We start from the raw sequence: 23,341 nt of genomic DNA, 5'->3' as shown, positions 1-23,341 counted from the left end.
AATATTAAGAATTACTGCACTGGAATGTAAACTACCCAATGAATGCTGCTGGGCACAGCAGTCCATCTTAGGGAACTGGTCACTCTGCTAGCGGTGCTGTTTGTGTGAACATTTTTGAAATGCCTCTCTCTGTCCTTCAGACCCCCGTGCAGAAACTACGGGCAGGAAATGAAATCAACACTCTGCTATCCATCCATCACTGCTGACTGTTCCTCATCCTGAATAAGTGAATGAGTGACTCTCTTCAGAATAGAGCAGGAGATGTAAGCTGGCCCTGATACTAGCATGCCTGCACAGAGTGGCCATTCAGCTCTGGATCGAGTATCACTCAGCTGCCTAGAACTTTTTCCAGATAAGCTCAAAGCACGTGGCCGACTTCATCACCAGCTGCTTTGTAAATGGAGAAGTGCATTGACTCCTGGGAGTAGCAAGTATTAGTCACAAGAGGCAAAGGGTAGTGACATTCCTGAAAACAGGGACCAGAAATACAATTACAAATACCTACAGCATTTCATTTTCTATAGACAGGTTGAAACACTAGCTCTTAAGGGATGCAGTAGCTGTAATATGGCAAACATGGAAGAGAGGCAAGCCCATTTCAGAGAGACATACTGCCCGAGAGTTGGGAGGCCTCCTTTAAGAAGCTGGCTTTCTCTGCTAGCAGCCTGAGAAAAGCCACTTCGCTTTGGTTTTGAGAGTTAGCCCTCCTACTGACTACTGGCTGAGTCATTACACTTACAGGTATGGTGACATAGGACAGAAAAAAGGCAGGATCCAGAGGCCAAGCTGCCTGTGGCTCTGAGTCTTGGGTACCTGCTATCTGTGCTGGGTACTTTTCTAGGGAGAAGACCTGAGTTCCTAGTTCCTACCCTGGCTTTGATAACTCTTCTAGGACACCCAGGCCTCTGTCTGTCTCTGTCTCTGTCTCTGTCTGTCTCTGTCTGTCTCTGTCTGTCTCTGTCTCTGTCTCTGTCTCTGTCTCTGTCTCTGTCTCTCTCTCTCTCTCTCTCTCTCTCTCTCTCTCTCTCTCTCTCTCTCTCTCTCTCTCTCTCTCTCTCTCTCTCTCTCTCTCTCTCTCTCTCTCCTCCCTCTCTCCGTAGACCAGACTGGCTTCAGACTCAGAGATCCACCTGCCTCTGCCTTCTGAGTGCTGGGAGCTGACCAGCTACTTTCCCACAAATGCATCACAACTTTGTGGAGAAACCTAGCCATTCCTTGTAATTTGAAGGACCACTATACTTCTCCAATAGCTCCCTTTATCCTTCCCTCCCTCCCTTCTCCCCTTTCCCCTTTCCTCTCTCTTTCCCTCTCTCTCATCCCCACCTCTCTATTTCTTTGACACAGGGTCTCATGCAACTCAGGCTAGACTCAACTCAGCCAAATATGAGCTTGAACTTCTGATTCTCTATCTTCTATTTCTGTGGTGTTTAGATTATAGTTGTGACCACATTTCCGCTCATGTTGCACTGTGGATCAAACCCTTCTGCAAGCTAGGTGGGGTGGTTTGAATAGTTGGCCCATAAGGAATGGCACTATTAGAAGGTGTGGCCTTGTTGGAGTGGGTGTGACCTTATTGGAGTAGGTGTGGTCTTGTTGAAGAAAGAGTATCATTATGTCATTTTGGAGGTGGGCTTTGACGATATATATGCTCTAGCTACACCCAGTGAGACAGTCTCCTTCTACTAGCTGGAGATCAAGATGTAGAACTCTCAGCTTCCTCTTCAGGACCATGTCTGCCTGGATGCTGCCGTGCTTCCCAACATGACAGTAATGGACTAAACATCTGAAGCTGTACACCAGCCTCAGTTAAATGCTGTCCTTTATAAGAGTTGCTTAGGAAACAATGTTTTTCCATAGCAATAAAACCCTAAACTAAGATACTAGGTAAACACTCGACCAACTGATCTATGTACTACAAGCCCCTTAACTACAACTTGCTGATTTTTAAAAAGCTTGTTGAACATTTCCAGAACCCGAGGCAAATGGAAAGAAGAGTGCAGTGAGTGTCCGTGTGTCCATTCGGGGAGATGCAGTGGCTGGCAAGCACTTCCCACACTGGCTCTCCCTTGCTCCTTCTAGGTTGGTACTCTCACTTCTCCTCAGCTAAGCCATCTGGAGATCAGCCTGTCATATTGGGCCACCTTACTCTTAGAAATGTCAGCGCATCTTCAGAGGAAAAGAACATCCTCTGACATAATCACCACTGGAAAAAAAAAAAAACAAAAAAAAACCAACATCAGTCCAGTGGCAGTTGGCATCTGCTCCACATTCAAATCCCTCAACCTCCCCAGAGTGTCCCTTAGGACTATCGTCCGTTAGCTGCTTCTTTTAAATCCAGTTCTCAAGCACCCACATGGCAGTCCACAGCCATCCCTAACTCCCGTTCCAAGGGACCTGATGCCCTTTTGCTGACCTTCATGACCAGGTATATATGCATATGCAGGCAAACACTCATATATAAAACAAATTAATTTTAAAAATCAAGTGCAAGTTCTTAGTAGCCGAGGGTCTCGGAAGCTGAAGGGCTTTAGCTAGACCTTAAAGAACGCATAACGTTTTGTGGAGTGACTAGTTTGTCCCAAGGATCCAACTGGTCAAGCAGGACTGTGGTGCTTAGCAGGGTGGCCACGCTGGCCAGACACCAGCTGCAGAACTATTACCCGTGCATCCCAGTTCCACTGCCTGGTGTATGTAGCATCAGACACAATGGTTTCCCTGTTCCGGCTCCTCAGGTATCTGCCACGTGGGTTTTCAATGGCCACTCTATTGGTTTGCTTTCGTGTATCCATTAACTTGGAATGGTATGTAAGGTTCTACTCTTTTTTTGCTCACAGTGTCTGATAAAGGACATAAAGTCATAATACTATGTAGTCCTGGCTGGCTTGGAACTTTCTGCTTAGACCAGCCTGGCTTCAAACTTGTAGTAATCCTCCTGCCTCTGCCTCCTGAGTGCAGGATTGCAAACATGCCTAGTGGGTCATGCTCCCTTCCCTTCTCTCCGCCTCAGCCTCAGTCTTGCTTTCCTCTGCTACCCCGTTCTGCATCAAAGGACCTTCCACTCACCGTTCAGTGTCAGGCAGAGACCTCCTCCCTCGAGTAACTTTCCTCTGTCATCCTCCCACGCGGCTGCTAGATCTATCTGGACAAACCACTATGTCTCTTACACATCCTGTGCAGCCGTCCCGGTCTCTTTTGTCTCCCGTTAAACACTGCATTTCTTGAAGTCACACAGATCTGTGAGCCTGCATCCAGAGATAGTAGTTATCCAGTCATTGTGGACAGGGAGTAGGAGGAGGGAAAAAAAGCCTGTTTATCATTAACGAGCTTAGTAACATTTACTTCTATGTCAGCTTTGCTAAAAATCCTTTATATGTGTTTTTCTTCTGCAGCGTTGATTGTCCTGTGAGCTAGAACACTTCACGGCACAACTATAGGAATTATCTACTGAAACAACTAGTGGATGACAGTATTGCAAGTCAATACTAATCATCTATGGGTCAATGTAATGGGCCCTCAAATGGCATTTAGATAGCATAGTCTTAATGCTTGCTCTCCCTATGGAAAGCATATAATTCCGGCAAGCTGTGGAGCCTCTCTGAATCCAGAAAGGTTTTTTTTTTTTGGGGGGGGGGTGGTAAATGGTTTATATAAATGCCTGTTTGGGGTGTGGCTTATGGGATTAAATAATCAGAAACCCTCACATGCAGCAGACACTTAAAATACTGGTCAGGGTTCGTCCCTTTTATCTGCGGCCTGGGATGAAGAGGGTTAAGAGAGAGCTAGAGAGAGCTGCAAAGACGGTCAGGAGCAAGCACCTCATATTTGTCCTTGTGATGTAGTCACCGTGTGTTTCTTGAGACAGCTAAGAGGCCCAAGCTGGCCACAAACTCTACATCTTCCTGCCTTTTTCTGATTCATTTACAACGAGTCTATTACTGCGTGGCAAATCAGGGACAGAGACTCTCCAAGGCAGAATACCTATCCTTATCGGGAGGGGACACGGAGACACGCACTCTCCAGTGAAGACGCAGAGTAGAGACCCAAAGGGGGACAAATATCTCATCCCAACAGGCAGGTAATGAGGGCCGCTATCTCTCTCCTCTTCCTAGTGCAGTCGAGGGAAATATTTTCTTTTTAATCAGAAGGAAAAAACACATACAATCTTTCTGAGGTGGGAGAGATGGCTTAGTGGTTGAGTGTTTGCTACACAGTCCTGAGACCAGAGCTCAGATCCTAGCCTAGAACCACACAGTGAGCCTTGCGTTTCATAAAAGCCTTAAAACCCAGCTCCAAAGAAGAGATATAGAGGGATTACTGGGGCTTGCTAGCTTCCAGCCTGGGAAATCTTAAGCCTTCAGTCCAGGGACAGACTCTGTCCCTAAGAAATATGTGGAGAGGGAGAGAGGAGGAGACTTGATGTTCTCTTCTATCCACAGACACATGGAAGTGCATCTGCACACTCACATGCTCCATCATTCACACGGGCAGACACGCAAAAATAAATCCATAAATCATTTTAGAAATAAATACATATTTTATATATCATTACATTATTATATGTTATTACACACACATAGATATAGATATAGATATAGATATAGATGTATAGATGTATAGATGTATAGATGTATAGATGTATAGATATATAGATATATAGGCTTTTTATTGGTTTGGGCCAATGGCCTATTCTCCACCCTTGGCCTTTCCTACTCTGTAACCTGACTTTATACATTAAACAACAATCTGGAATCGAATACATGGATGATGAAGTGGCCAGCCATCTTTAGGTTCTTGGATCTGGTGTAGTTGTACTACTGATTCTTGGTTCGGTGGTTTGATTCTTTGTGAGACAGTCTCTCCAAATGGCACTGGCTAGCCTGGAACTTGCTATGTAGACCAATCTGGCCTCAAACTCAAAGCAATCCTCCTGCCCCTAGCCTCCTAAGTGCTGAGACTACAGGCATGTTCTTTCATACTCAGATCCTACTCCTGTTCTTTGGTTTTTTTAAGACAGGATCTCATTCAGCCCAGGGTAGCCTACAACTCTCTATGTAGCCCAGGCTGGCCTGGAACACATGACACTCCCCTTGCCTCCACCTCTAGACAGCTGGGATTACAGTTATACACCACGACTTCCAGTTCCACTTCTATTTGTGACCAAGAATAAAAGCGACTTGATCATAGCATTTCATTCTACAGTTCTGAAATGACACCATTTGGAGTCATTGCTGTTGTTGTTGTTGTTATGTTTTGTTTTTTCAAGACAGGGTTTCTCTGTATAGCCCTAGTTGTCCTGGAACTCACTCTGTAGATCAGGCTGGCCTCAAACTCAGAAATTCACCTGCCTCTGCCTCCCAAGTGCTGGGATTAAAGGCGCGGGCCAACACCATCCAGCTAAGAATTCTTTTTTTTTTTTTTTTAATTTCTTTTTGAGGTTATCAAGTGCAGTTTATTGAACCCACTGTGGATGAGTGTTACACCTGCATGTAGGGAGGGACAAGGGGGCAAGGAGGGAGGCAGCTGCGGATGGTGGAGCATGTCAGAAGCCAGACTCCTCTACTAAGTCTCAAGATGACCAGCGTTAAGAGCAATGATGATGACAACAACAACGGTGATAACAACCATGAGGTTGCTAAGAATTAATGCTGATGTTTAGGCATTTGGCAGTGGAGGCATAGGCCTGGGCTCCAGTTACATCACCCACCATCTTCCAGTCCCTAGACTTCACAGAGTAGGCATAGGCAACAGAGCCCAGGCAGCAGAAGTTCATGAAGAGTGTATTGAACAGGGACCAGACCACATGGTGAGGGACAGAGACCTCTCTCTGGGCATCTTGATCACAGTAGTTCTGACAGAAGTCGATCTGTGGGGTGCCCCCAGCTCAGCCACCTCATATTCTTCCTTGATTCTTTCCTAGCTTGGGGATTGTCCCCCACTGGCAGCGGTGATGAAGGTTTGAGAAGTGTGGTTGATGGTGCTGAGCAAAGGCAGCAGTGAAGCGCAAAGGGATGGAGAGCTCTGCTGGTTAAGAATTCTTAATACGACTAAACCAGATCTGGTGGCATATGCTCAGGAGCTCAGCATTTGGGAGACTGAGGCAGGAGGATTGTTGTCAAGTTCAAGGCCAGCCTGTGCTCTGTGTTGAGTTCCAGGTCTATTTCAATCACAGTGTGAGACATTTAAAGCAAAACGAAACACAACACCAAACAAGTTGGCTGGTGGTCGCCCCCAGGCCGGATAACTCAAGCCATATGATGGAAGGAGGGAGCTGCTCCCAGGTTGTCTTCTGACCTCCTCAAGAGTGTTGTGCAAGAATGTACCTTTGCTAACCACAGATAAGTGGAACAGAGTGAGGAGGTTACGCATACATGGGGGTGAGGACAGGCTAATAAGGGAGAGGGATGGTCTGGGAATGGCAGAGCGTTTCTGGGATTTGGGCATCATTCTTTTTACTCCTTCCTTTAGTGGTTCTTTCCCATGTCAACAAGGGCATCTTGACCTGTTTTGGAAGGGGGTGCTATTTAGCAACCTGATGCCACTCTAATGACATCAGAGATTGGCTATTGACCACTATGGCAGCCTTTATAGATCTAGCCAGTTCAGACCAGCTCTCCTGAAGGACAGCTTCTGACCTCAGAGCATCCAGGAGGAAGGCGATAAAGGAGCTTAATGGAGGGCAGAGATTGAAGTGGGTCACGTAGGTGACAGGAGAAAGGGTAGGGTGGCCTCTGTGGTGGGACAGAAGGCCTGGCTGGCCTTTGTAGCACCATGCCACCCAGACACTCCTCCTGGGGGGGCCCTTGCTTGCTTACTCTTCTTCCTGGGCCATGGCTCACTTGTTGCTCCATTGTCTCTTCCTCATGAAATGAATCCCCCCTCTCTCTGTCTCTGTCTCTGTCTCTGTCTCTGTCTCTGTCTCTGTCTCTCTCTCTCTCTCTCTCTTGCTTTCCTCTTTATTCAATTACAGACTTCCAACCTAAACTTGGTGTTAAAAAATCATCTAAAGCTGAGTGTGGTGGTACAAACCTATAACCCTGAGTTGGGAATGTAGAGAACGGAAGAAATGGAGTTTAAGGGCAACCTCCAGTACCTACCTAGCTATTTTGAGGCTTCCCTGGGTGTTTTAATTTGGGTTTTTATTGCTCTGATAAAACATTATGACCCAAAGCAAGTTGGGAAGAAAAGGGTTTATTTCACTTCCACATCGCAGTCCTTCCCTGAAGGAAGTCAGGACAGGAACCTGGAGGCAGGCACTGAGGCAAAGGCCTTGGAGGGGCGCTGCTTACCAGCTTGCTCCTCTACAGTTTGCTCAACCTGCATGCTTATAAAACCCCAGACGACAAGTCCAGAGGTGTGGAACCAACCACAGTGGACTGGACCTTCCTCCATCAGTCACGAAGAACAAGCCCTACAGGCTTACCCACAGCCCTATCTTTTGTTTGTTTGTTTGTTTTGTTTTGTTTTTTGTCTTTTGGAGACAGGGTTTCTCTGTGTAGCCCTGGCTGTCCTGGAACTCACTTTGTAGTTCAGGCTGGCCTCGAACTCAGAAATCCGCCTGCCTCTGCCTCCCAAGTGCTGGGATTAAAGGCGTGCGCCACCACGCCCGGCCTTACAGCCCTATCTTAGGGAGGCGTTTTCTCACTGTAGGGTCACTCCTCTCCAATGACTCTAGCTCTGTTCAGGTTAACACAAAACTATCCAGTACACTGGGATATTTGGGATTCTATTAAAAAACAAAACAAACAAACAACAACAAACACACACAAAAAAAACCAGGGTCAGGGAAATAGATCAGTGCAAAATGTGCTTGTGCCAGCACAGACTAGCTCGGATCTCAGAGCGCAGCTAAGCGTTGGGTGGGCATGGTGGCCTGTTTGTAATTCCAGACTCAGAAGGTAAAAAGGTAGAGACAGAGCATCCCAGAGTGAGCTGGCTAGCCAGACTGGCTTGATCAGCAAGCTTGGGGTTCAACTGAGAGACCGTGCCTCAAAACAAATAAGGGAGGTGGGGAATGGTTGAGAAAGATTCATGATGTCGATCTCATACATGAAGAACACACATGGGCTCATGCTCTTTTACAAACACACACACACACACACACAAACACACACACACACACACACACCAAACCACTAACCAAACCAAAACTCTTATTCTGTGCTTTCAAAATTGTTAAAAACATTTCCAAACTCTTTTTCATAAACAAAACAAAACAAAACAAAACAAAACACCTTCATAAAACTCCCCAAGATGTAAAGCTGGCAGGGTTTCTCTGCACTACAAGAGGAAGTTAGATGTCTTGCTTTATCCACCCAGCTTCCAATTGGGTAATCCTGCCCCCACCTTCAAAGAGCTCCTGGGTTCCAGTGTCATGGGATGACAGCCTAAGGGGAGCCCCACATTTGCCAGCTGAGGAGACTGAGCCTAGGGACAGCAGCACATGATGTCATATGCACAAAGAGCTCCCTTGAAAGTCAGGAGCTACAGTCATTCCCGGCGGTTCAAAAGCTGCTTTCATTCATCATGAGCACACTCGGCCCGCAGAACTGGAAGTAGCCTTCGGACTTTCCCCGCTGTTCTGAAGCAATTGCTGACCTTTCCTCCCGGCCCAAGAGGAGGAGACAGAAGACAGAACAGACTTCTGAAAGAGCAAGTACCAGCTGGCTGAAATTCTAGCACTGGGGAGGCTGAGGCAGGAGGATCAGTTTCAAGCCAGCCTGGGAGACATAGTGAGATGTAGCAGGGGAAGAAGAAGGAGGATGGATAGGAAAAGAGCAGGAAGAGGAAGAGGAGGAGGAGGAAGAGGAGGAAGAGGAAGAGGAAGAGGACGAAGTGAAGTCAGCTGATCCCATTCTGGGCATCTCTATGGCGTCTGTGGAAGTCCTATTGCAAGAAAGTGGCAGGGGCCAGTAACAAGAAGTACAATGGTATTCACATAAACAAAAGAGCCTTGTGATCTGGATGGATTCTGACACTACCGGGCACAGGGACATGACAACTTGCTTTTCCTCTGAGAGAACAGCAGCTTAGTACTGATGTGTCAGCTCTGTGATGTGTCAGCTGTGTCATTGTGCAAGGCCCCACCCCCACCCCTCCTTCCCCACAGCTATAAGATACACTGTCAGATGAACCCTCATTCTTCTTCCTCCTTTGTAACATAACAATATGGATGTTTATAAAGCCTCTCCTTGCCTCTCAAAGTCAATACAATTAAAGCACAATGCATCTTAATTGCCAGCCCTCTAGCCCTGTGCAGAGCAAATAGCAGCATCCCAATTAAAATAAGTCCAGGCACTGAGCTGAGGCAGGTTGAGGAGCCAGGCTGGGATTTCTGCAAACACTACCCCCAGACAGAACAGAAAGCAGTTTTCCCTGAGGGTGCCCGGTTTTCAATAGCGGCCTTTGCTGGCTCCTTGCAACTGTTTTGGGGGCCATCATTTTCTCTGCCCTGCAGTTTTCCAGAGGCAGGTAAAAGTAACTGAAGCAGACTGTCCAGAGAAACAGCTCCAACAAACCATGTCAAGGGGCACAGAAGGCAATCACACAGAGCATGGCGGAGCATGGCGGGGCATGGCGGGGCATGGCGGGGCACAGGTCTGCAATAAAACATTTGGAAGGAAGCTGATGCAGAAAGATCTTCAGTGTGAGGTTTACCTGCGCAAACATGCATGTGCTACACAGGAAGACTGCCACAAACAACAGACAGACAGACAGACAGACAGACAGACAGACAGACAGGCAGGCAGGCAGGCAGGCAGAATCAACTGTCTTATGGTTTGGCATCCTCTTTGTCATCAAAACAATAAGTGGTTGTTGGCTTACTATGAAAGCTTATTTTTATCAAATTTATTCATTTTATTTTATGTGTCTTTTGCCCACATACATGTCTGTGTAGCACATGCATGTTTGGTGTCCGTGGAGGTCAGAAGGGAGCATCAGACTCCCTGGAACTGAAGTTACAGAAGGTTATGAACTACCCTGTAGGAGTTGGGAATTGAACCTGGGTCCTCTGCAAGAGCAACAAATGCTCACAAGGGATGAGCCATCTTTCCAACACGCCCCCCCCCGCGCGCGACCACCACCACTAAAAAGTTGGAATTTAAGAAAAGACATTGACCCAGTGAGATGGTTCAGAAGAAGCACCGAAGACCTGAGTCTGGTCCCTGGGATCCACGCAGTAGAGGGAGAGAACTGACTCCTGCAAATTATCTTCTGACTTCCACGCCCACACAGCTGTGCTCTAGTAAACACACACACACACACACACACACACACACACACACAAATGAAAAAAATAAAAATGTGAAAGAAAATATCACAATGCGGCTTTAAGCTCTTGCATTGAGAGAAAGAAGTTCTTAGCAAAAAGACAGTACATACCTAGGACATGGGTACAGGTTTCTCAAGAGTCACTTCAGCATCTGCTCAAAGCACAGAATGAGCCACACACGTGGAAGACCTGAGGGACAGCACCAGTATCTAGTGAGGGCTCACTAAACCGGAGCTGCTGTTTCATGCACAGCTTTGGATGCACAAAGTACTGCCGCAGACAGTATTTTTCTCTTGATTGAAATCCAGATCATCTGGCTGAAGCCCAGATATCTGAAAAAAGACTTTAGAATGCTGGGTACTGTCCAGTAGACCTTCCTGAACACATCCCAAGGAGGCTAGTCTATGGAATATGGTTTTCCAAGCTGCCTTCAACCACTGCCTCAGCTAGACATTTCCTCCGCTGGGAAGAAGAAACTCCCCCACCTAGGAAATGTGAATTGCCCTTGGTCTCTTTCATAACACTAGGCAGAAATATGCAAATTCCTACCCAGGCTTCCTCGGTCTCACCGGCCTCACCGTCCCACTTCCAAATGCCACGGATACTCTGAAGAAACACCAGTGGAGGGTGGAGGATGCGAGGTCAGGGGATTAAACTTTCATTTCCTTGGGTGCCTTATAATAAAGCAACATTTAAAGCTACAGCCAGGGCTTTATACATGCTGATCACCTCCCTCCCCCTTCCCTGCACTCTAAGCAGGCAAGCAAGGAAGAGCTGCAGTTTCTGGAGAATCTGGAGTGTATGCGTTCAGCGACTACCACTGTTTAGATGGGACTACAGGGCTGTTGGGGGAAGAGGAGACTTGTTCAGGGCACCACGAGGAGTCAAAGCTCCATCTCTTCACACCGGAGCTCTTTAATTTTCCTTTGTCCCGCTGAGCTGAATTTTCTCATCTCTAAAACGAGGCTATACAGGTAGGCATCCTCGAGGGCACCGTAAAAGACCCGTGAGTTAATTCAGCCATTATGCTCAGCACAATCATGGGCACACAAATGGATCCAATAAACATAAGGTATTATCGTTGTCATCATCATCATCATCATCATCATCATCATCATCATCACCCCCCCCCCTCAAGGAAGATCTGTGCCTCCTCTATTACACCAAATGGGACTGGTTCTTGATTGAGAACAATGCCTTTGTCTCCAGGTGATGAGGCATGAACAGCAACAGCAGTAATGACTTCTGTTCTTTGAGGTGGAGGTTGCTGGTCCTACTGGGGTGGGGGTGGTAGCTCATTTGTGGCTCCTATGCAGCAGGGATCCGGTCTCCGAACCCTTTTATTGACAGGGTGCGCACTCACTCATGAAAGTCAGCTCTTTCCATTCGGAAGTGCTATAATTAGTGTCCTTTCTCTGTTCCTTCTCCTTCTAACTCCTACTTTTCATTTCTCTGCTTCCCCTCCCTTTTTTTCTTCCCCTTTCTCTTCTTCCTTCCTCCCTTGCCCTCTCAGGTCCTTCCATTTCCAAGAATCAGAGGCCCCTTTCCAGAGGTCGCTGTCCAGTTAGTCACTGAGGGCTGTGGGGGACTCGGCCTACAGTGCTGTAACAACTTTGTAACTTTAGCGAGATCTATTTGAAGTGACACCTTTTCCCGGGTCTTATGGCTTAGCCTCTCCTCCATCCATGCAGTGGGTTTCCATTACTGACCTCGCCAAGGATCAAATGAACCGTGAAATGGGCTATTCTGAAGCCCCGAGGCCCAGATGGGTCGATATGCAAGCCAAGGGCAGAGCTACGGCTCTACGAATCCAAGCACACTGGCCTACTTCTGGAGACCTTCTGTCTAGAAGCAATTCCTACTATGGCTGGCTGGATTCCAGCCAGCCCAGCTTGGGCCGGCGCGGCCGCTTTAAGAGAGGGGCGGGGCCCGGCGCAGGCAAGGCAGGGCCTGCCCACAAGGCTGCTTTTCCTTTTTGATCCATTCAAAAATTACTCATTGCAAATTCCCGGACAGCTCGGGGAGGAGAAGCTGGGGGGGGCGGAGGACAGAGAAGGCTGCAGCGGCGCTACGCTGGGACTCCCGGACCCCGCGGGCTGAGGTCGGACCCTCAGCAGCCACCGGCCCGCGCCGAGCTCCAGTGGCCTCTCCAGGAAGCGTCAGTCTCCGCCCGGAGATCTGGGAGCGCCGCCCCCGCCGTCCTCCTCGGACCCCCGTCTCCGGCGCGCGGGCGATGGGCGGCCACTGAGCGGGCACTCGGCACCGCGACCCCAGCCCTCGGCATGGCCGCGCGCGAGGAGCTGTACAGCAAAGTCACCCCGCGCAGGGATCGCCTGCAGCGCCCGGGCACCGTCAAGCATGGGTCGGCGCTGGACGTGCTCCTGTCCATGGGCTTTCCCCGCGCCCGCGCGTAAGTCACCCGCCTGGGCCCCGCGACCCTCGACTTCGCTCCGGCTCGCCATCCTGGCGCTGCCTGAAACCTGCTTAGGGGAACACGATGGGCGCGCTGGCGGCGGGAGTGTCGGGCTAGGGGATTGCTTGGGGATGCTGGACGGCCGGGGCATCAGGTTCGAACCCCGGGTTTCGCTGGTAGCTCTGGGCGGTTCGCGCGCTCCCCCAGAGGTCTCTTATATTAAGCCCGAGAGAGGCGGGTCCCTTGGAGGACTTGGATCCCTTATCCATCCAAAGTGCTGAGCTGTTTAGGAGCGGAGGTTAGGGATCGGTCTACTGGTGGCTGGGGAAAGGCGAGGGGCAGCGGGGCAGGGTGACCGGCGCCCCCGCTGCAGCGGCTTCCAGCTCCGGATGTCGCTCTTGAGCTCCGGCTCCCTCTGGAGTGGGAGGAGCGGGAGCGTGGGTGTCGCTGCGTGTTCATTGATAGAGAGGATGGAATGGGAAGGAGAAGTGATTCCTCCAGGGGACCAGGGTTCTCGTCAGTGGTGACGGCAGCGCAGAAAGCTGTGGGTGCTCGAGAGTATGGGGCGGGGTTGGGGGGGGGGAACTGCCCTCCTGCCTCCTCCTTCCTTTCCGAGGGTGGGCAGGGGAAGGGCAGAGAGCGCAGGTGGCCGTAGCTGTAGCCTTCTGGGAAGATCAGGGTTGCCTGCAACAGCCTGCAACAGTTCTCTGGAGTCGGTGCACACCAGGGCAAGGGGCTGGAAGCTCGCCCGATAGAAAGCCATCGCCTTCTCTGGTTAATTCCCGGCTTGCTTGTTTCCTCGGTGGAGACACAAAGTTCGGGATGATGGCAGGTGCTGCTCTCTCTTTCAGTTACGTCACCAGGAAGAGTTGGGCAAACTTAATTAGATAGGGTCGAGTTCTTGCCTCCGCTTTCATTCCCGCGGTAACTCCAGGTGTCCTAACTGGAAGCCCTGTTTCCTTACTAACATGGGGGCAGTCTAAGGAGAGAACACTCCTATTCAGGAATGCATCCTCCTACCCAACCTGCTCAGACAGGCTGCAGGGCTGTTTGGCCCACTCCATGAAAGGCTACAAAGTGGACCGAGGCCTCTGCTTCCTGCTGACTTCCAAACACTAGAGCCTCAGCACAACAGTGCGAGAAGATGTGAGGGGTTTTGCATGGAGTGCCGAGTGGGGGGTCCTTCATGGAAGGCCCTGAGGATGGGTGGCGATCTAGAGCCTCGTGGGAACCAGAGCGGAGTCCAAATGTACTGTAGAAGTTGCCTAGTTCCAGGCAACTGCCATTCCTGAAGTGAGATCAGTCAAGGACCCAAACTGATTAAGCAAACGAAGAAGTGGTCCAGTGGACTCTTTACATGTTCATAGTTGATATTCAGCGGGCTTTAAGGGGACGGTCTGTTTCCTTCAGTGGTCCTCAGAGGCCTTGCTCCGGTCATGACAGACTAGAATGATGACTTGATTAATTCTTCCTTAATCCCTGAGATGGCACAAGAGCAAGATTACTGGCCACATAGGACTGAGGCTTGGAGACGCTTTATTTTCATTACCCAGCTGAGTGAAGACCTATTCCATGCCTGTTTTATGACCTAGGAAGCTGGGGTTTAAAGAGGTTATACAACATACTAGTTAGGAGGAAAGCAGAGACTCAAACCCAGGCCTGTTGTCCACACTGCCAGACCTCAAAGGAAGAGCCACGGGGTTCTGTGTGGAGGTAGACAAGCACTGAGTCGGAACACTGTAGCTGGATGGCTTTAATCAGTAGAAATGCATTCTCTCCGTATTCTAGAGGACAGATGTTCCAAGTTGCTATCCCTGGGATAAAGCTGTGTTGGTGAGGTTGTGCTATTCCATTCTGCCAGCTTCTGGTGGCTCGTGGGAATTGTTTGATTGTGGCTACCCGATTTCATTCCACCGGGTCTGTACCCTTAATTGTGTTCTCTTTGCATCAAACCCTCTGGGTGTCCTTTATCATACATATAGAAAACTCTGTGTGTGTGTGTGTGTGTGTGTGTGTGTGTGTGAGAGAGAGAGAGGGGGGGGGCAAGACTGCTTATGAAAGGCTAGTTCTCTTCTTGTACCACATGGGTCTCAAGGGGCAAACACAGGACATCAAGTTTGATGGTAATCACTTAATACAATCAAATCCAGGTCCATCAGCAAATGGTAGGACTCTGTTTGTTTTCATGGCTTAGTAGTATTCCATGAATGCATAAGATTGCCCTGTGGTCCTCGTGGATAATCTGGAATAATTACCCATGTCAACGTCATCCCTGAACTTAATAACATCATTCTTGTAAAGTCTTTTCTTTGCCATGTAAAGTAGTGTTTACAGGTTTTAGAGATTAAGACATAGGCACCTGGCAGTGGTGGCTCACCACTTTAATCCCAGCACATGGGAGGCAGTGGCAGACAGCCTGATCTACAGAGTGAGTTCCAAGACAGCCAGAGAGAGCTAAACAGAGAAAAATCAGTCTCAAACAACAAAACAAAATAAAACAACCCCCCCCCCAAACCAAAACCAACACACATGCACACAAACCTGGAAGAGGCGGGGGACCATAGATGTCTTTTGGAGAGTCATTAGTTAGCCTACCACAAAGTATTTTACTATTTCTGTTATTGCCGCTCTTCCTTTATCCAAGAGGAAACAGAGAAGGTCTAAGGAAGGGAGGTGGGAGGTGGGAGGTGGGAGGTGGGAGGTGGGAGATGGGAGGCGGGGTTTATTGCTCTTAGCTAAATTTCACCTAGCAGGAAGTGGTGTTCTTAGAGTCACCTGACCAAATTGAGTGTCCTGAGCAGGTTTTGTTTTACTTTTTGTTTGTTTGTTTGTTTTGTTTTGTTTTTCATGCTCATGGGGTCTCCTATATTCCAGGCTGGCTTTGAATTCACTATAAAGCTGAAACTGGCCTTTATTTCCTGGTCTTCCTGCTTCTTCTACCTCTACAGTGGTAGGATAATACATGTGTGTCTCCATACAAGGCCCCAAAGGAGGCTTGAATGGGGTGGGGTCCCTATCCCACCCTAAAGACACGAGTGTCTGCCTTTCGCCTTAGTGGGTTCACTCAGGTTGTTAAGAGGCAGCTACTGCAGAGCTCTGAGGGCAGGCTTTTAACTCTGTATGGAGACTTGAGGAGTAGGAGGACTGCCAGACTTACCTGACCAGAAATCCTCACTGGAGCATCCAGTCCTGCCTAGAGAGGAATGAGCAGAATGAACAGAAGGTTATGTGAGGTGACAAAGCCTCGGAGAGGAGTGACACGCCACAGAGAATATACCCTGAGGTCCCAGAAGAGTCTAGATGTAGCCGATGAAAAGAGACCCTTGTAGCCTTCTGAGGAGAAGGAGCTGAAGCAGAGCTTACCAGCCAGACTCCTTGGGGTATAACAGTGACTGGGCTCTAGATGGCTACAGAGAGGCCAGGCCAGCAGGCCCAGGTTCCATTCTGAACTATGCTGTACCATGCTGTGGTCCTGGAGTTGACTTAACCCCAGGGCCTTGCTGGAGCTCTCTCAGGGGAATGCTCTTAATGAGCCCCGGCTTGTTAAGTGCTTGACAGAGCCGAAAGCAGCAGACTGCCTGGCTGGGCCAAGCAGGGTGACCTCGGGGTATGTTCTCTGTGGCTTGTCACTCCTCTCCGAGGCTTTGTCACCACTTCTGTCCAACCTAAACTGCTGTAGAAGGGCCTGTTCGTGCCGCGCTCGCGCTCGCTCGGTGGTTCCGTTGGGGAGCCAAAGAGGCGGGGCTGAGCTGAGGTCTCTGGAAGGACACTTTCAAGGCTTCTATGGCTCACCCCCTTCCCTTTTTCTTTTTATGCTCCTTAGTTGTGTGCTGGCCCAAATGTTCTAAAAATAGAAATCCAGCTTCCTCCAGGCTGGTGAGGTTAGTCTGAAGGAAAAGGAAGAGTGATCAGTGGGCAAAGGCCTGAGGCCCATGAGGCCTCTGGGACTTGAGTGGTCCTGAGGATAGTGGAAAGGCCTCTAGCTGGACACACCCAAATTCAGTCAAGGGAGCACCGTCTGCATGTTGCCCCCTCTGGTTTTAGAGGGTAGATGTTCTCAGCTTGTCTCTAGAGGCCAGCTGTGTCCCTTCGAGCAAGTCACTGAGTGACAGAATCCAAAGACTCGTGGCTCATACAGCCCCTGTCCTGGCTTTTCACCTTTTTTTCTCATTCGTTTATTTTAGTTTTGAGATACGTAGCCCAGGCTGGCCTCAAACTCACTGTGTAGCTAAGGCTGGCTTTGAATGCTCAGTCCAACTGCCCCCTCCCCTTCCTGAGTGCTGGGAACAAAGTTGATACACTACTTATTTTTATTTAGTTTTTTTTTTTAATGTGCATTGATGTTTTGTTCACACGTATTTCTATGTGAAGATGCCAGAGTGAAGGTGCGAGATCCCCTGGAACTGGAGTTATGGACAGTTGTGAACTGCCGTGTGGATGCTGAGAGTTGATCCCAGGTCCTCTGGAAGAGCAGCCAGTGTTCTTAACCATGGAGCCATCTCCCCACATCTCCCCAGCCCCTTATTTTTAATTTATTTTAAGGTTGCCTGTGGCTAGAACAGTCTTTGCATATATATATGTATATATGTATATATACACACACACACACACATATATATATATACATATATAATAATGGCTTGTATGTATTTCCTTGTGTGTGTGTGTGTGTGTGTGTGTGAGAGAGAGAGAGAGAGAGAGAGAGAGAGAGAGAGAGAGAGAGAGAGAACACTGTGTGGCTCATTGGCTTAGCCTCCACAAATTCTGGGTTCAATCCCCAGCACTACGAGAGAAACAAATAACAAAACAAGGAAGTCTTGCAAGGGACCCTTGCAGGAGAGCAATATCCCAAGTTCTAGTCCAGCGTCAGCATGATTCTTGAATCGTCGACTTTCCCATTGTGTCTCTTTTCCTCAACATGACAGTCGGTCAGCCCCCGTACACAGCAGTGCCTGCCCTGTTAACAGGGGCAAGGACCTGAAAGAACAGAGCTGGAACATTCACTATTTTTTTTGTTGTTGTTGTTGTTATTGTTGTTGTTTGATAATATTGTGTTGCCAGAAGGAGAGATGAGGTGGGTGTTGTTGGCATGTCTACAGGTAGGAATAGCTGGGTGGGACGGGCTTGTTTTTCTCAGTTGAGAATATTAGAGTTGTGTCTTAAGAGCTGGACAGTGGCAGAAAGCTGGAGTAAGTGCCCGGGACTTGGCTTCAGGCCTCAAACTGTGTTAGCTACACCTCACTGCTCAAAGACAAAGGCAGCCCGAAGCAGCCCCCTGAGCTGTTGAGGGCCAACCTGCAGGGCCGTGCATTAAAATATCTAGTTTCCCCGGACTCTCTCTCTTTTACCTGTTGGCGGACACTGGATCCCCTGAAAGCATTTGGCCAAGCAGGCATCTCTGAAATATAACCAACTCTGACATGGAGCCTGGGGCTCCTTCCCTGTGCATCTTGGATAGAAAAACGATAGTTGTGATCCACTTGTCTCAGGGTTCTTCACAGGTGGACAGGGCAAGAAGTCTCTGCCTACTGTAACTGTGCACCTGTGCACATTCTCTACACTTGCGAGTGACTGTGCAGTTTAAAAAACACTCTGGCGTGCATGAAACATCAGCAGCTTCATAGTAGTCCTCTGAGGGCTAGTTGCCAATGACCACACGGTTAGCTTTCCATATTGCTGTATGGACTTCAGCCTAAAACTTCAAGTCCAGGGAACTTTCTGTGTGCAGAGAGATTGCAGTTTAAAAGGATGGTGGCAGACCGTCTTTTTCAAGTCTGTCGAGGAGTCATAAGCTACTAACTGATGATGCACGTGGATGGGAGAATGCAGTAAGATGCGGCATATCCAAGGCCTCAACGTTTTCTTGTGTCGGGTCAGTAAGAAGGATCGGTAGGGTCACGGTACTTGTCCTTCAAGCCTGACGGAGTGCAAGGAGAGACCCACTCCAGGAAGTTTCCCTCTGGCACTGTGAAAAGTTTTCTTGCATCCTTTTGTGGGAGTCCCTCTTGAGTTCAAATCCTGAGCCCTGTGCAACTTCCGATCTGGTTATTAATTTGGCTAATTGTATTTTCTTGAGTTTCGAGTGACACTGTGTGTGTGTGTGTGTGTGTGTGTGTGTGTGTGTGTGTGTGTGGGGGGGAGGGGGGGAGGGGAGGAGGGCAGAGAAGGAGAGGAGACTTTTTAAGGTTTTCTGAAATAGGGCCCCATATTGTCCAGGCTGGCCTCAAGTGTAGTGTGTAGCTGAGGCTTGTTTTGAACTCGGGGCCTTCTTGCCTCCACCTTGTAAGCACGGTGATTGTGGACATGTGCTGCCACACTTGGCTTGATCATGATATTTTCTGTTTAAAATCCTGTGTTGTGAATCAGTAGTTTGTTTCTTTTGATTGACCTTGAGGCCCGTGAATGGGCTGCTGGCCTAATTATGAACCCCTGAATACAGCTTCTATGAAAGTTCCCCGTTACGCCCTAATTTCTAATTATACGTTAGGCTTTTAGACCACATTGACGATGACACAGCAGATTCTCAAACATCACCACTTGTTAAGTCTTAGAAATGGAACGTTTGATGAGGAAACAAGCCCAGAAGGCTAAGGGCTGAGGAAATGGACGGACACCCAACCTTACTGTTGTGTGCTTGCCCGACCAGCTGACTACCTTGAACTCCAGCTGCCTCTTCCCAGCCATTTTTGGAGCTAAAGGCTTTGCTCTGGCTTCCACCACAGCCACTGTGGCTAAGGTCAGGGGCTCTGCGGAAGCTTATGCCATCCCAGTAGGCACTGCCCGTGTATAGGGCTTCCCTTCTGTGGGCATCTGTCAGCTGTCTTATCTGTCTGTCCCCAGTAGGCATTGCATCTGGGGACTGGAGAGAGCCCATCTTTAATCTGCTTCCTTCCTCTTGCCTCGGCGAACAGTTTAAAATCCTTCCTAGGTTTGAGTCCTAGGTCTGCCCCTCACCGGCCAGAGGCGCTTGGGGTGAGTTTTTGAACACACCAAGCCTTTTTTCCTGTCTGTACTACTATCCGGCCCCTACTGACATCTAAAATTCTTCATCTCAAGCAGTCTTCTGCCTCAGCCTTCTGAGTAGCTGGAAATATAGGTGTGTGCCACCCAAGCCAAGCTCTGCTTATGAAATTCTGACAGTAACACTGGGACACGTGTGCCTGTGAGACGTGCCAGTCCATGCAAGCAATGGAGGAGACAGTTTCTACTGCCACTTGAGTGACCATATTGTTCTTCATGGTGCTGGTGCTGTCTGGATGCCTGGGTACTCTATGCCTTTATGTCTCCCTGCCTCTCTCTGAGCTGGGATACACAGTAGTAGATGGGCAGAGGCCAATGGTGTTTCTCAGTACTGCATTCTGCTCCCTCGTGCCTGGCTCCCTCCAGAGGGTCTGAGCAGTGCCAGGCCAAGTACAGCAGAAGCAGAGTGGAGCCAGCACCGCCCAGGCTGCTGGCTGTGATTGATGGCCAGACTCAGGGATCCGATGGGGTACCATATGGCTGTCTACTGATTACTCTCAAATGGAATCAGACTTGAGGTCTGCACAGAGAGAGAGAGAGAGAGAGAGAGAGAGAGAGAGAGAGAGAGAGAGAAAAGAACGAACACATCTCCTGTGCCTTTCTGCACTGTGAGTGATGGGCACAGCCCCAAGCAGGACACAGAGTCAGTGCCAGGAGAAGGGTGGTAGCAGTGTCCGTGGGGACTAAGAGCCCTTGTCTTTTTCTTTAAGGAGGAGTCTCTTGGGGACCACTGGGAATTTGCCCAAAGACTACAGGGAGAATCTCTCTGCTACTTGTTGTATTTTTTTTTTTTCTTGGAGGGTGGTGGGTATGCGACATTGGGTAGATTCCTCTGGATCCTCTCCCAAGAGTACACAAGTTTAATCCTCCCCCCCATCATTTATTTATTTATTTATTTATTTAGAGATCCAGCTGGCACTGAACTCTTCATCCCCCTGCCTCAGTACACAAGTTTAATCCCCCCATCATTTATTTATTTATTTAGAGATCCAGCTGGCACTGAACTCTTCATCCCCCTGCCTCAGTATACAAGTTTAATCCCCCCATCATTTATTTATTTATTTAGAGATCCAGCTGGCACTGAACTCTTCATCCCCCTGCCTCAGTATGCCCAGTGTTCCATTTTCTAACCCCCCTTTTGTTTGTGACTTGAATTCTCCTCTTTGCCTCCTACTATTGATGACTGGACGGTGTCCCAGATGACCACCTCCTGTGCCATGGTATCCCAGTAAGCTCTGGGAGTGGAGGGAATGCCAAATGGCAGGCTCCCCAGCAAACACTGCAGGCAGCCGCTGCCGCTGCTGCATCCAGTCGACTGCAGACTGTTGCCCGCAGCCCTCCAATGGCGGGTGAATGGCTTCTTAGGCTAGAGTGAATGTCCAGAGGTGTTGGGCGTTGTCACCTCAGGAGCAGGCCAGTGGTATCACACAGTGCAAGCAGGGATCTTTGGCATTCTGACCCAAAATGAAACTGGCTTTCTTGGCTTTTTACACTCGAGTCCTTGGCTCCCTGGGCCTCATCGGTTCCTACTCTGAAGGACTTTGAACTCAGCCATTCTTTAGATCCTTTGCAGTCACCTGAGTGGCACCTGGGTGACTTGGACAAGTGTGATGAATGTCAACAGGACATTTGTGTGGCTTCTTTTCTATCCCAGGGCACCTGGATTGTGTGCCTTCACCTTTGTTTTCTTTCCCACAACACTTTCTTGTCAAAGAACGATCATCGGGGGCATAGGGAAATGGCTCAGTTGGTAAAGTACCTGCCCTGCAACCTTGAGAGCCTGAGTTCTACCATCAGTACCCACATAAGAAACCAGCTATGGTGATACACACTTAAGGTCACATTACTGGGTGGGTCCATGGAGCCTGCTGGTGAGCCTAGCCCAGTCATGGAGTGTCAAGTTCCAGTTCCCAGAGAGACCCCTGACAAAGTGCAAGGTGTATGGCTGCTGCAGGATGACACCTGGGACTGTCCTCTGGCTTCCACATGCACACACATGCGCATACATGCGCACACATGTGCACACACACATGCACACACACATGCACACATACTCACACATGCACACCAAGCTCTTTAGGACTGTTGGTATTCTAAAGAGTAAATAAATGGAAAGAAAGAAAGATATGAGCCAATTACAGCCATGGGGAGTCATTTAATGAGTGTGCATTAGAGTAATTTCCCAATTGGTATGAAATGTGCTTGCTTTCCTGCAAAATACAACCAAAGCGCCGGTTAAATAGAAGAGGAGGTCCTGCCTGCAGCCTGGCACCTAAGATCACCAAATGATTCAGGGACGCCTTTTCAGTTAAAGGGACATCTCCCCTTCACTGGAGTTGCCAGATGTTTATATAATGCTTCCGGTACGCTCCCTGGCTCCTGTGGAGGCATAAACATTCTTGTGTATAAAGCAGCCTTGGCAGCGGAACTCTCAGGATTAGGGCTGTTTCTATGCAGTGGTGAGAAGCTGAAAGAAAAGGCAGCCAGGGTTCACAGTGGTCTGCAGAATGCCTGGGGGAGGCGGAGGGCACAGAAGGGTAGGGCAACTGTCTGCTTTCAGGTGTTATAGCCCTGTAGCTGGAAGGAGGAGCTGAGCTGTTTAGAATCCTCCTTCCGTGGAGACTCTGCCCCGTTCAGAAATACTTACAGAGAACATTCACTCTCTAAATGTTTACTCTTTTGTCCCAGGAAGGAAGCACTTCAAGAGCAGGAAGGAAGTATGCTTCCATTGCTGTAGCGCACAGTGCATTCAGCCACAGAGACATATGCAGAGCCCTGCAGGGTCCACTGGAGTCTCCAAACCGGAGTCGCCTGCAGACTCACTTCTTACTCTGCTCTCTCCTGGAAGAGCCCACCTGTGCGTCCTTTCTCCTTTTTGCCTGGTTACATCTGTCCATCTCTGACAGAGCAGCTGGGGCCCGCTTGACTGCTTCTATTCCCATCCACTTCCTAGCTCCCTCGAGCCTTCTGAAATGTGACCTGTGAAACAAACAAACCAGGCAAAGGGGCATCCCTACGTTACCTTCTAGGGACGCAGAATAATCTTCCCAAGCTCCTCCGATGGCTTGTTAATGAGAAGTTTGCGGTGGGTCATGAATTTTCAGAAAAACAAAACCAAAAAGTGTAGACACTTCAGTGCATATTTGCCAGAAGCTGTGAAAACTTGTTCTAATAGGAGCTGGGGGTACAGATATAATTAGATCTGATCTCTCTCTCTCCCTGAGACATTGGTACTCTGGTGTGGAAGACAGAAACTTATGGCCACGTGGTACATGCAGTCCAAGGGATAGAAGACACATCCATGGGCTGGGATGGAGGTCAATTGACAGAGCGTTTGGCTAGCATGCACAAAGTCCCAGGCTTAATCCCCAGCACCCTGTCAATGAGGAGTATTGATGAATACCTGTAAGTCACCATCCCAGGAGATGGAGGCAGAAGGATTAGAAGTGTAAGATCTTCCTCACATACATAGTGACTTCAAGGCCAGCCTGGGCTACATTGCACCAACCTGGGCTACATTGTACCAGCCTGGGCTACATTTCACAGAAGGAAGATAGGACCAGAGGACTGGAGAGGGAAACTTGAGTTTGAAATGCAAATCCAACAGCATCAAGAGTAGTTTTCTTGGGGGGGGGGGG

General features: G+C 48.9%; 1 protein-coding gene and 1 pseudogene across 2 annotated transcripts in view; one reads left to right on the top strand and one right to left on the bottom strand.

Moving 5' to 3' along the window:
- Nucleotides 1-5,559: 5,559 nt before the first annotated feature.
- Nucleotides 5,560-6,829, bottom strand: LOC110328332 (annotated as a pseudogene).
- A 5,096-nt stretch (nt 6,830-11,925) lies between these two features.
- The window catches only part of Ubash3b (ubiquitin associated and SH3 domain containing B), a 148,724-nt gene continuing 137,308 nt past the window's right edge, over nt 11,926-23,341 (top strand). The window contains exon 1 of one of the 2 annotated variants that reach the window (XM_021206245.1): nt 11,926-12,680. In XM_021206245.1, the coding sequence (XP_021061904.1) occupies nt 12,553-12,680 (128 nt within the window). In that variant the 5' untranslated portion in view covers nt 11,926-12,552. The remainder of the gene's footprint in view (nt 12,681-23,341) is intronic. The other variant, XM_029542868.1, reaches the window with a different exon arrangement.

Source organism: Mus pahari, chromosome 10 (assembly GCF_900095145.1).
Source record: "Mus pahari chromosome 10, PAHARI_EIJ_v1.1, whole genome shotgun sequence".
NCBI lineage: Eukaryota > Metazoa > Chordata > Mammalia > Rodentia > Muridae > Mus > Mus pahari.
This window is presented reverse-complemented; position numbering and strand designations above follow the sequence as displayed.